Source organism: Sturnira hondurensis, unplaced genomic scaffold (assembly GCF_014824575.4).
Source record: "Sturnira hondurensis isolate 20B ecotype Veracruz unplaced genomic scaffold, ASM1482457v3 Scaffold0003874, whole genome shotgun sequence".
In the NCBI taxonomy this organism is placed as follows: Eukaryota; Metazoa; Chordata; class Mammalia; order Chiroptera; family Phyllostomidae; genus Sturnira; species Sturnira hondurensis.
The window spans coordinates 819,885-831,975 of NW_028076505.1; the positions used below are offsets into that span (position 1 = coordinate 819,885).

The 12,091-nt window shown below is 43.3% G+C and overlaps 1 protein-coding gene across 2 annotated transcripts; it reads right to left on the reverse strand.

Annotated features, from left to right (window-relative positions):
* Positions 1–654: 654 nt before the first annotated feature.
* On the reverse strand, positions 655–6,995 carry HMGN1 (high mobility group nucleosome binding domain 1). 2 transcript variants are annotated; one of them, XM_037042977.1, is made up of 6 exons: positions 6,808–6,995; positions 6,457–6,489; positions 6,339–6,368; positions 6,205–6,255; positions 2,916–3,061; positions 655–1,483 (listed from the first exon to the last, which is right to left on the reverse strand). In XM_037042977.1, the coding sequence occupies exons 1-6, from the start codon at positions 6,820–6,822 to the stop codon at positions 1,354–1,356; spliced, it is 405 nt and encodes a 134-aa protein (XP_036898872.1). In that variant the 5' UTR covers positions 6,823–6,995; the 3' UTR covers positions 655–1,353. The 2 variants fall into 2 exon arrangements, with proteins under 2 accessions (XP_036898872.1, XP_036898873.1); XM_037042978.1 differs by having other exon boundaries at positions 2,933–3,061; positions 6,808–6,991.
* Between the last annotated feature and the right edge of the window lie 5,096 nt (positions 6,996–12,091).

Genomic DNA, 12,091 nt, shown 5'->3' on the forward strand with positions numbered 1-12,091 from the left:
ATCTGTACGTTGTGCCAGGGTCCTCCCTCAAGTGGTAACCTTGGCAAGGTACTTTCTATGGCCCCCTTGTTTTTGGATTTGCCAAATCAGCACAGGTATTGAGTATCAACCACTTCTAAAGACTATTTAGATAGCAAAACGCAAAGTCCAATATACAGGAAAGCAAATTTCAAAAATATGCAAATACAAACCACACTAGGTCTACAAACCACACTAGGTCTAATTCTAGTTCAGTCAGTACCTACAAGCTTCCTGTGAACAGCAAATTACTTCTTTTGCTTTGGAAGACACTGGACTATTTTAACCATTATAAAACCAATTAAATCACACACATCTTCAATGTACAATGTAGATGCTCAAGTATCACAGAAAAATCAGCCCTTGCTCACAGTTCAGGGGGTTGAAGGCCAGCCTGCAAACCGAAACGTCACAGGTTCAATTCCCAATCAGGATACACATTTGGGTTGGGGGCCAGGCCCCTGGTTGAGGGTGTGCTAGAGGCAACCAATAGGTGTCTCTCTCCTTCCTTTCTCCCTCCCTTCCCCTCTAAGGAAAAATAAAATCTTTTTTAAAAACTGCAACTTTTTCAAATTTTAAGAAAACTTTGGAAGTATATGGAAACTTTTAAATAAAATTTAAGCCAGTTTTCATAAATGAGATTTTATTGGTGTTCTGAAGTACACAGACATTTCAATTTGTACACAGTTCTTAACATACGTACCAAAAATGTAAAGTTATGTAGTTATGATTCTTTTCTGAAGTTATTCCAGTGACTTTCCAGCTTAAAATTTGGGGACTAATTTCCTTAATAGAGTATCAAGTACCAATATCTGCAAATGCTGATATGCTGTTACATCAAAGCCCAACTAATTCACAATTTTATATATATACTACATAATCGAATTTTCAATCTTTCACAGCACATTAACGAAGTTACTAGAAAACTGGACTACCACAACAAGATGTTACAGAGTGCACACAGTTCTGATGGGGAGGGAGTCAAGATCAAGGAGTGGTTTTATTTAGGAAACACTTCTACCAAAAACATGGGAATAGAAGTAATTTAAAATGTTCGAGACATAGTAAATGCACAACTGACTCCAAATTGCCACTTAGTATGCTTTGTATTATAGGATATAAAAACGCCCCCCATCCATGGAATGTTTAGCCGGCACCCAAGACAATCAAAGCCTCCCATATTCAATATCCCACTATTTTCTGGTTGTACCAAAAAATAAACAACCAGCAAATGATTTCACCTCTTAAAAAAAATCATTTACACTTAAAAAAATGGGATGAGGTGGAATTCCCTCCTTCTTAAAAATGTTTCTAGAGCTACTAAAAAACTTGCATTTACAAAATAGTTGATAAAAATATTCCTCTGGATTGTACAAGAAGGGAGACAGGGACCACTGATAAGACATGATATGTGATATTAATCAGACTTGGCTTCTTTTTCTCCTGCTTCATCCGAGGCAGGACTCTGCAAATAAAAAAAAAAGATTAAACATTTGGTTTCTGGTTATTCATTGCTTTGATCTTTGAGAGCTTTAGCATTTCACATGGCTTAAGTTTTACTTATATATATATAAAACCGCAAGTGTTAAAAACAGTTGATCCTCATTATTTGTAGGTTCTGCATTTGTAAATTCCCCTGCTCGTACAATTTATTTGTAATCCCAGAATTGATATTCACAGCACTTACGTGCTTGTTCACAGACACAGACCACCAATAACCAGAATCGTCAACCACACACATTCCCAGCTGAGTCCTCATTTCAGCTCAGATACTGTAAACAAGCATCTTTTTCACGCTCTATTTAGTGCCACACATTTCATACTGTGTGTGTTTTGCCGATGTTGTGATGTGTCTTATGGAGAAAATACATGTGGGATAACTTCATTTAGGCATGAATTACACTGGTTTTTTTTTGGCCCCAAGTTCAATGCTAATGTATCGACAACATATATTAAGCAAAAACATATAGAAAATAAGGTTATATATGATTGCTCGATGAAATGTTGTGATAGCTGTTGCAGGAATCTAACCTTGTATTTTCCCTATTTGCAACTGTTCAGTATTCACAGCAACCTTATAAAATATAACCACCATGAATACCAACGATCAGCTGTCACTTGATAATGTATTAGGTTAGTAATGTCTTCTTACATCACATAGTATTTGATGTGTGGTTACAGCTAGGAATTAAAAGTAACTTGTGATGGCAAATTTCTTAATTTAGAAGTAGACAATTACATTAAAATTTACTCTATAAATAGGAAAGTTGAAAACCCTCTTTTCCTCATAGCTTAAAAGAATACAGATTAAGAAAGTGAACTTAATTATCATGTACACTAGTATTTGCTTGTTTTACTTACTCTTTATTTGCTTGATCTAAGTTATTACTTAGTCCTAGACAACCAGTCCCTTTTAGGAAAAATAAACCAAATGTATTAGAAACAAAAATGGTAAAAAATATGCCAAACGAAGGGAATAGATTTTTTTTAAGTTTAAAGCAATATCTAGAATATAAAAACATGACTGAAGCAGTTCTATAGATGGCAATTTGAAAAACAGAAGAGATTTAAACTCCTGAAGTCATGTCAAAGAGAAATGAGCGCCATACCAATTAGTAAATTAAATCCTTTTTATATTAATGAACCCCATGTACATCACAGATGATCCACCTGTTATTGGTGAAATTATGAATATATTAGAATTTCTTGTTCACTCAAAAAGAAACCATTTACATACATATTATTTTTTCAATTATAATCTAATTCATAAAAACAAATCTGTCTATACACTCAGGATTACTACACAAAACTTTCAGCACTATAAAAATGAAAGACTATCTTATCAGCTACATGAAAGCATATAATTTATTATCCACAGTTCAGAGTTAAAAACCAACAACACAAACGCTCCAACCTCCTGGTTTTTAGTTTCTCCGTTCTCCGCAGGTAGATCTTCCTTAGGTTCCTGGTTAGCCAGGTCGGCTTGTTTTCCCTTCGCTCCCCTCTTCCCTTTCGTTTGCACCTTTTTGTCTGCAGGTTTGTCCTACGATAGAATAAGAATATACTTTAAGCACTAACTCTATACTATTAATGTTTTCTGACTTGCTACAGTGTTTCCACAAAAAGTGAAATGTTAATGCTGTCACACATCAGCCCGAGTTACATGACACATTTTTTAAACGAGCTACCTTAAGGGCCACTCCCAGTAATCAGGACACCCGTCTACGGAGAACTGTAACAGGACTTGCCTATCAAGACTCTTAACAATGACTTAGCCATCACAAAGCCCAGACACAACTTTTCCCAACATCTCCATCACCCACTATTCTCTGAATTTCCACATGGCAGAACAAATGGGGTAAAGAACAGTTGGAGGAATCTCCTTCCCAGGTCACTCCGAAACTGAACAACTGAACTGACCATTTCAAATGGTCAAATGTCCACTGTCCTGACAAGACATTTAGCCTCACAGTAAGCCCATTCACCTGAAAAAAGCACCATGTCATAGGGTCAGGTTGACTATCGTATAATGAGTAGCTAAAAGGATCAATTTTGTGTTTATCATTATCATTTAGGTGATTTGAAGAAACTGAAAGCACACATAAATTAGTATGATGATAAAATAGATTCAAAATTTAAGCCACTTTTAAAGCAATGTAAAACAATATTTCTGGGTACCATCCATCAATGGGGAAGAAGCTTAATGAATACTTTAATATTTCTTGAAAATAAAGAAATCAAGTTAGGTCAGTAGTAAGTTGTATAAAGACTCCTATCAACACTGACCACTTGAGTTAAATGGCCACAAAGACAGGCAGGTAGGTCTCACAAACACCAACGCTGAGAGGAGGTAAAAATCTGTGCCGTGGATTCTGTACCAGCTGTGGCATTCCACACATAAAGACAGCATGACTACTAATAATTCTGTATCTTTAGGACAAATACTAAATTATGTAAACAAATACATTTATGATAACACTACTACAGATGTTGCTGCCATGAAATGTCACAAACGCTCCCGTACTTAAAACTGTTGTTTTGCAATCTTTGGATTTCTCATTAATTTTACCACCACCACTACTGTAATGACATACAAACGTAAAACCTTAAAATTGGAAATACAATATGTAGTAATGACTTGGACTGAAATATTACCACCTTTAAAATTATCCAAGTCAGGCCCTGGTTACTGTAGCTCAATGGATTGTGTGTGGGCCTGTGAACCAACAATCATGGTTCGATTCCCAGTCACGGCACATGCCTGGGTTGCAGGCCAGTTCCCAGCAGGGGACGCATGAGAAGCAACCATACATTGATGTTTCTCTCCTTCCCTTCCCTTCTAAAGATAAATGAATAAAATCTTAGAAAAAAATTTTTTAAAAAGTTTAAAAAACAATTTATCCAAGTCAGGAACATACAGTGGGATACATATGCTTTGAAACCACGACCTATATAACCTGTACAATGGCAATCAATACTTCAAAAGCTTTACCTTCTGTTGAACACTTTAAACAAACCAATTATGAAAACAAATGGATCAATGATAAAAACAAAGGTGTATTATATGAACTAAAGGGGGGAGAAAAAGCCAACACCCCACCTTTTTCTTTTGGAAAAACTCACCTGATAGTGCTCCATAGAAACACCAACATTAAGACTTACCTGTTGACCCCGCTGGGAGGAAGCAAAATGTTTTTGTGTTAAATTTTATGTCCTAAACTGGAATCACCAAGTTTGAACTGTTTTCATTAAAATAACTTTAGGACAGATCAAAACATAGACAAAAACAAGCACAGTGTTTCAACCAGTTGATCTATTAAAAAAGCAAATAAAAGAAGATGGATAACAACACTACACTGTTCCTGTCACTGTTTTCTAGAAAGATCCGCCATCTTTTGTCAGCCATCATCTGGTCTGTATGCAGAGAATTTCTGCATCATCTTCTGGTGTGGGAAATTCCAAGTTGCCCGTACTATGTTTATACACTCGGCTCTATACAATGTTTAAGTAAAGCAATGGGGGGGGGGGGGAACACTTTGTGAAGTGCTACGCTTCCACCTACACTTTCAAGAAAGGGATGACAGCCATTAAGGACATTTTTTTTGTGGAAGAGACTGCAAATACCAAACTTTTACTTAAGTTCTGAGTGAACAGAAATTAATCACACCATGAGTTTCCCTTGGTTAACATGGAGAGTGTAGCAGAGAGTGGTTTCACTGCTATAGCCAAAAACCAAACTACCAATGATTTACGTATGTTCTGCCTTTCCAACTTAAGCTTTCAAATGTATACATCCCAAGGAACTTCTTTCCAAAGACCTGAAATGTAATTCAATCACATCTATTCCAGATCAACAACCGTCATGATTAAATGTCAAGACAAAAAAATGATTTAGTCAACTTCTTCACCTAACTGCAAATAAATTACATTTAAAATAGTTTCGCTGGTGTAGCTCAGTGGATTGAGTGCGGGCCGGGCCTGTGAACCACATGATCCTGGTTCGATTCCCAGTCAGGGCACGTGCCTGGGTTGCAGGCCAGTTCCCAGCAGGGGACTCAAGAGAAGCAACCATACATTGATATTTCTCTCCTTCTCTTCCCCTCTAAAGATAAATAAGTAAAATCTTAAAAAAAAAAAAAAGTTTCGCCCTCAGGGAACACAGCTCTTACCTACCCACACACCTGAGATACCACCCCCACCATGGTTTGTGAACTTTACAAGCAAAAACGTTAAAAGTCCCTTTCTCCTGGCCTCATTGCCATCTCCAGTGTTACCGTCTAAAGAAACACAAGCATGCAACCATAAACAAGCAACATGTGTACAAAACACAAAGAATGGGTTTCCTTTGTAAGCCCAAATTAATATTTAATATTTTTAGTTGTCTTGTCTCCTAACCTCTGTAGCAGAATTAATGTCACATTGTATTTCTGTAAGCCAGAGCAGTTATGTCTATATTTTACCTACACCTTCCCCCGCCAAATGTTCTCTTAAGTTATTAAAATACACTACTAAGTAGAAAAGGTGAAATTCCGACATTTCCGGAGAATGACATCCTTTAATCACTTTGAGTCATTCCAAATCCAGATGTTAGTCGCCGGCCACAGCGTTGTGCAAAGGGACAGTCCCGCGCTGGGCAGTTAACACTGCAGCGAGACACCGCGGGCCCAAGGTGAGCTTGAAACCTACCTTTCCTGCCGCCTTTTTTGGCTTGGTTTCCACTTTTGCAGGAGCAGGCTTCTGAAAAGCAAAGGTAGCACTAAGTTTCTTTACTGGGTACGGTCCCCCCGGAAAGAAACGGGTCTAGGACTCTCTTTACTTACAGCTGACAACCTCGCCGATCTCCTCTTGGGCTTTAGGAGAGAAAAGGAAAATGAGCGAGGAACGCAGAATGCAGCTCAAGCGACCCCTCCCCCCAAGGCCATGGAGCAGGGCGCTTACCTCCTCCTTCGCCGCCCCCTCGGCGGAGCTGACCTGTGGAAGGAAGCACGACACGAGTGGGAACTACCCGCGAACAAAAGTGCCCCAGTGCCCCTCACGCCCACCCGCCAGAACAATGCCCGGCCGCGTGACGTCAGGGGCTTCCCGCCGCTGCGTTCGAATCTCCCACTCGGATCTTCGGGCCACCGAACGCTGCGAACCACTGCTCCTGAGGCCGGGGCGCCCGCCCGTCTGTCGCAGGTCCCGGGGCGCCCCCCTGGGCCCAGCCCCACCGTGGACGCGCCAGGCCCGGAGCGCTGCAGCAGGCCTGGGCAGCGAAGGGGGCGTGTGCGGGCCGCGGTCCCCGCTTACCTTCCTCTTGGGCATCGTGGAGGTGGGGCGGGTGCCTGCCGGGGACCCGAGAGCCGAGGTGCGCGGGGAACCTTTGCAAACCTGGAGTTCCTGGCCGATACTGCTCCTCCCTCTGCCCAAACTGCTCGGACCCGCGATGGGGGCGGTGGGAGAACTGGATGAAACCGGATTGGGAGCCCGCCTCCTCCTCCCCCCGCATCCCCCGGCCACTTGCTCCCCCTCCTCGCCGGGCGGGCCGCCCCCCTCCCCTTCCCATTGGCTGCAGGGCCCACTTCGCAGCGGTCTGCACCCTGAATAGGTGAGGCTGGCCGTCACTCGACCACTCTGCCCCGCCCCCGCTCTCGACGCCCCCACTCCCGCCTGCCATCTCGCAGCCCCAGACCCCGGCGAGTGGGGCGGGGCCTCGGTGGCCGCTTTTGCCTCACGGTAGTTTGAAGTCGAGCCGCAAAGTGCGGTCTGCCTGTCGATTGGTCAATGCTTGTCACGTGATCTCCGAGTGGACCCCCCCCACCCCCGCCCCTGGATACCTGGTAGTACGCCAGGTCTGCATGCCAGAAAGGTCGAGTACATTCCATGCAGGGTAAATTACGATGAAACAGTAAAAATCTCGTAGACTGTGAAGGGAGACACAATGGATTCAAGTACGAGGTCATTTTCCCCACCTAAGTCGACGGGAAAAGAAGTTTGGGGTCTGTAGCTTCTCAGGCCTGTGAGAAGCAGGTCTTAGTGCGCAGGCGCTGGAAGGGAGGTCGTGGGAAGGAAAGCGGGAGCGGGCAGCTCGAGAGACGCCACTGCGCAGGTGCCGGTCTTTGCGACGTCTCCAGACTGGAGGGTGGCTCCGAGCGATGTTCCCTTGCTAGGTTTTTTGGAGTCTGCTGTATTCTGGATTGTTTCTTTTTGATCATCTATTCCTTCAGAGGCCGGACGTGCACGTGGGTCGACTCAGGAACCTTGTGGGTTCCTGGCCTGCACTGTCCCGGGATGTGTCCAATGGCAAAACCTCGAGCCAGTCTGTCCCATCTTGCGCCAGAGTGAAGTGGGCAGCATCGCCACCCAGCTCCTGCCCGTTTTTAACCAGCTGCTCACATAAGCACTTTTTTAAAGTGGAGAAAGGGCTTCAGATTGGGGATCGGGGCTGGGAACCCCAGAACCAGTGAGACTGCACGTTACCCTGTTTCTTTAATGAACAAATTACGTTTAAAAGACTGAATTGAGTTGGGTTATTAAAGAACAAAATTTTAATCGGAAAATTGTCAGCTGGAATTCTTAGGAGAGGAAGAAACGTGAGACTACTTTGAATCCAAAAGATTGGAAAGAGACCAAGTGTCAATCATTTGAGAGGTTCGGATAAATTATATATGGCATCTTCACCGAGTGGAATACTGAGCTACTGGGGGAAAAAATGAGGCTCCTCTTTACAGAGGAACTGAATTTTGAAAACCACTAGTCAGACTATGTAACTCCTGATCGATTATTCTAGCGCCTTCCCTTCTCATTCAAGAAAGCCTGAAATCCTTAGAGTGGCTGATTAAGCCCTTTATGACCTGGCCCACTTCAATGATCGTCACCGAGGCTCACCCTATTTCACCTTCTGACCTTCAAACGCCCCTTTCTTTAGGGCCTTGTCACCTTCTGTTTCCTTAGACCACAGCCGCTCTCTTCCTCGGACTCCTTTGGATCTCTGCACATACGTCACCCTCTCAGTGAGGCCTTTCCTGACCTTTCAAGTTAAAATCGCAACTCCCTATCTCCCTTTGCAGCCTTTTAAAGCTAAGCACTCTACGACTCAGTAATTTCACTCCTAGAAGTATACTTAACAAAAGTGCTTACATCTGTTCACCGGAAGACAAAGATATTCATAGCTGAAGTATTTCTATAGGCCCAACTGGGAGCAACCTAAATGTCCATCAAAAGGAGAATGGATGAATGACTGGGAGACTATCAGCAATGGGAAAGAGCCATTTGCCACAACAGACAACAGTATGTGTGCATCTCACAAGCGCAGTGTAGAGAGGAAGATGCCAGGCTCCCTCTCTGTATATAATACACAAAGGGAGGCAAAACTAATCTGGTCTGCTAGAACTCAGACTAGTTGGAATGGATGAGAAACTAGTTAGTGACTGGAGTAGAGGACTCTAGGGAGCTGGTCATATTCCATTTCTTGATCTTGTTGCAGTGCTCTGACTACTGTGTGAATATTAATTGACCAGTATATGTGTATATACACATTTTTCGATATATGAGTATATCATCAATAGAGTTTAAAGGTTTTTTTTAACTAACATGTCAGAATCAGAGGGTTTCACATACAAATTCAACTCGTCAACTTCTGGCCTCTCTGTCTACATGCACTCGACCCTGTCACTTTTAGGAGGCATCCCTTTTCCAGTTTGCTGCAGTTTCAGTCCTGCTGATTTTTCTCACTTGTGTTTCCTGCCCGGCCCCTGAAGGTATTTCTGAGGCATTTGTGATGCCTGTGTGTGAGTGCTGTGCCGTATTGTGTCTCACAGTGCCCTGTTATCTGTGTCATGTGGCTGGAAGGTAACGGAGGCTAGGTGTGCGACAAGTTTGTGAGCAAAGGTATGAGGGATGGTGATGGTCAGGACTCTTAAATGCCTACTGGTCACTGCTGTGTTGGAAATCAAAGTTGTTGCAAAAGGATGAGATGTCAGGCATGCAGTGAGCGAAAAAAATGCAGGTCTGATGCAGGAGCTGTCCTGTTCACTCTGCTGAACGAGTTGGCCAGAAACTCTAGGGCACAAAGAAAGAGCTCAAAGGTGACCAATAGGTGTGGAACTCACCATCCTGCATATGTTTCTAGCCTGCCTGCAAATTTTATGGATCTATGACCATAGAAGTAATTGTTGTTAGATAAGATTATTGAAATTACTATTACAAGCTTCCCTTCCAGAAGTTCACAGTTCTGGTTGTTATTTTAGAAAGAACATTAAGCCTAGGCTGGTATGGCTCAGTGGACTGAGCATCAGCCTATGAACAGAAAAGTGGCCAGTTCAATTCCCCATCAGGGCACGTGCCTGGGTTGTGAGCCATGTCACTGGTTGGGGGTGTGCAAGAGGCAACCAACTGATGTTTCTCTCCATCTCTTTCTCTCTCCCTTCCCCTCCCTCTAAAAATCAGATCTTAAAAACAGAAAGAACATTAAGCCATCTAGAAAATGACCATATTATTCTTTCCTGTTCATGAGGAAAGCCTGGCTTTCCAAATATGGAAAGGAAATGTCTTAGTCTTTGAAGGCCACCGTAACAAAAATACCATAGATTGATTTATAAACAGCAGACATACACTTCTCATGGTTCTGTAGGCTGGGAAGTCTAAACTCCTGGCACTGGCAGAGTTGGAGTCTGGGGAGAGTCCGCTTCCTAGCTTATAGAAGGCTATATTTTCGTTGTGTCCTCATGTGGAGGGCGGGGGCGGGGAGGGAGCTCTCTGGGGTCTCTTTTATGGGGAGAATAATCTAATTCATGAGGGCTCCACCCCCTGACCTAATCACCCAAAGGCCCACCTCCAAATATCATCATATCAAGAGGTGTCTGTCAGGATGGGCAGGGTAGGACAAAACGGCGGCTGGATTACAACCCGGAAAAGACCGCCGCCGTCCAACCAGAGAGTTGAAGGGGCAGGCTTTATCCGCATAGCAACCTGAGCCCAGGGAGAACCACCAATGATATATCGCCACTTGTTCAAAGGGGACCAACCCCCAGCTCCCACGAAAAGAACCAACTAGAATAAAACCCCGCCACATTCCCTGCTTGGGTGCGACTTCCCCAGCCCCACTGTATGGGCTGGGGAACCTCGCAATAAATCTCTAGACTGCCTAACTTTGTGGCTAATTGGCATTTCTTCCTCGCCAGAGCCTCAGTTTCAGTTTCTGAATTTTGGGGAAACACTCCCTGCATCTCTTCCAGATCACTCAGCTTCTGTGGCCTGGGAAGAGAATCATCTCAAATGGGCAGCCATCTCATAATATTTTAGACTTGGCCAAAAATATTCTACTCCGATGTTAAGGGATACTTGTTCTCTCCAAAATGACATTGTCACAGAACAGAACTGGGGCAGGGGTGCGAATGACATACTATTATCGAATGGACCCACCCTTGTGCTATGGGGGTTCCCCACCCTATACTAGGTTCTCCTTGCCCACTGCCAGGGGAAGATGTCTCTCAATGCCAGAGATTAGTGAAAAGGAAATGAATTATTTATTTAAAGAGTTACAGAGACTTAAGAGTAATGACTTAATGTCTTCATTGAGATCCCCAAGTCCTTTAGAATACCCACAAACACACAGTCCTTCCCTCCCCCTCTGCCCAGCCTAGGGTACCGTATCTCGGAAAAAGAAATAGAAGTCTGTAGTTCTCTGCCCAAGCTGCGTGGTCCCAAAAAGATGCTGCATGGCTGCCGTGCCTGGGTTTAAATCCCAGCGCCAATCTCCCTATGCTGCACCATTTCTGACTCCGCCCACAATTGGCCACAGCTGCCAGCACTCCCGTATTTTTCCAGCTTTACTGGGCTGCCATAGTAAGTCCTGGCAGGTGTGGCTCTGTGGTGTGGAGCCAATCATCTCCAAGCTCTTACGCAGTCTCTGTAACCAGTGGAAGTTGCCTCCCAGTTATATCTTGGGTGGAAGTCTCTCCTATCCCCCTGGCTCAAAGCATGGCCACAGCTGTTTAACATATCTGTGAAACCAGTTGAAGGTTATAGATATGATAAATAACTGTTAGAGGTTAGCTGCAAAATTGTTGCTATTCAAAATAGCTCTCAATGGTCCTGCTCCACGCATCCCATCCCCCAGCTCAGACTTGTGGGGGTGAGGACATCATATATATACATATTTTTTTCCTAATATTTCCTGGACACCCTGAGTTCTGGACCCCATGACAAATTCCTATTTGGGTCCCCACCCTCGCTTGGCTGCACCCTGTTACAACGTGAAAGAATTTTGTTTCCTTGGCTTGTGTGAACTCTAAAAGCAGAGGCAATGGCATGGATGAGTTCAGCTGACGTGGTTTGAGGGATGGCCCGTTCATAAAGAGACAGGAGGAAGGTATCTCAACTTTGGTTAGATGTTGCCTCACAACTGTGGTTTGGAGTGTTGGCCAGAATAACAGGCAGGAAAAAAAGTTAGTGTTTTTTTTACATTTTTCAAATTAAAAAGAAAGATTTCTTTCTGAATCCTTTCTCAAAAGCATTGTAATTGTAATTTATGTAGAATTCATGTTAGTGTTATTTTCTTTAAGGACAAAACAGGGAAAAAGGGATAGAATGT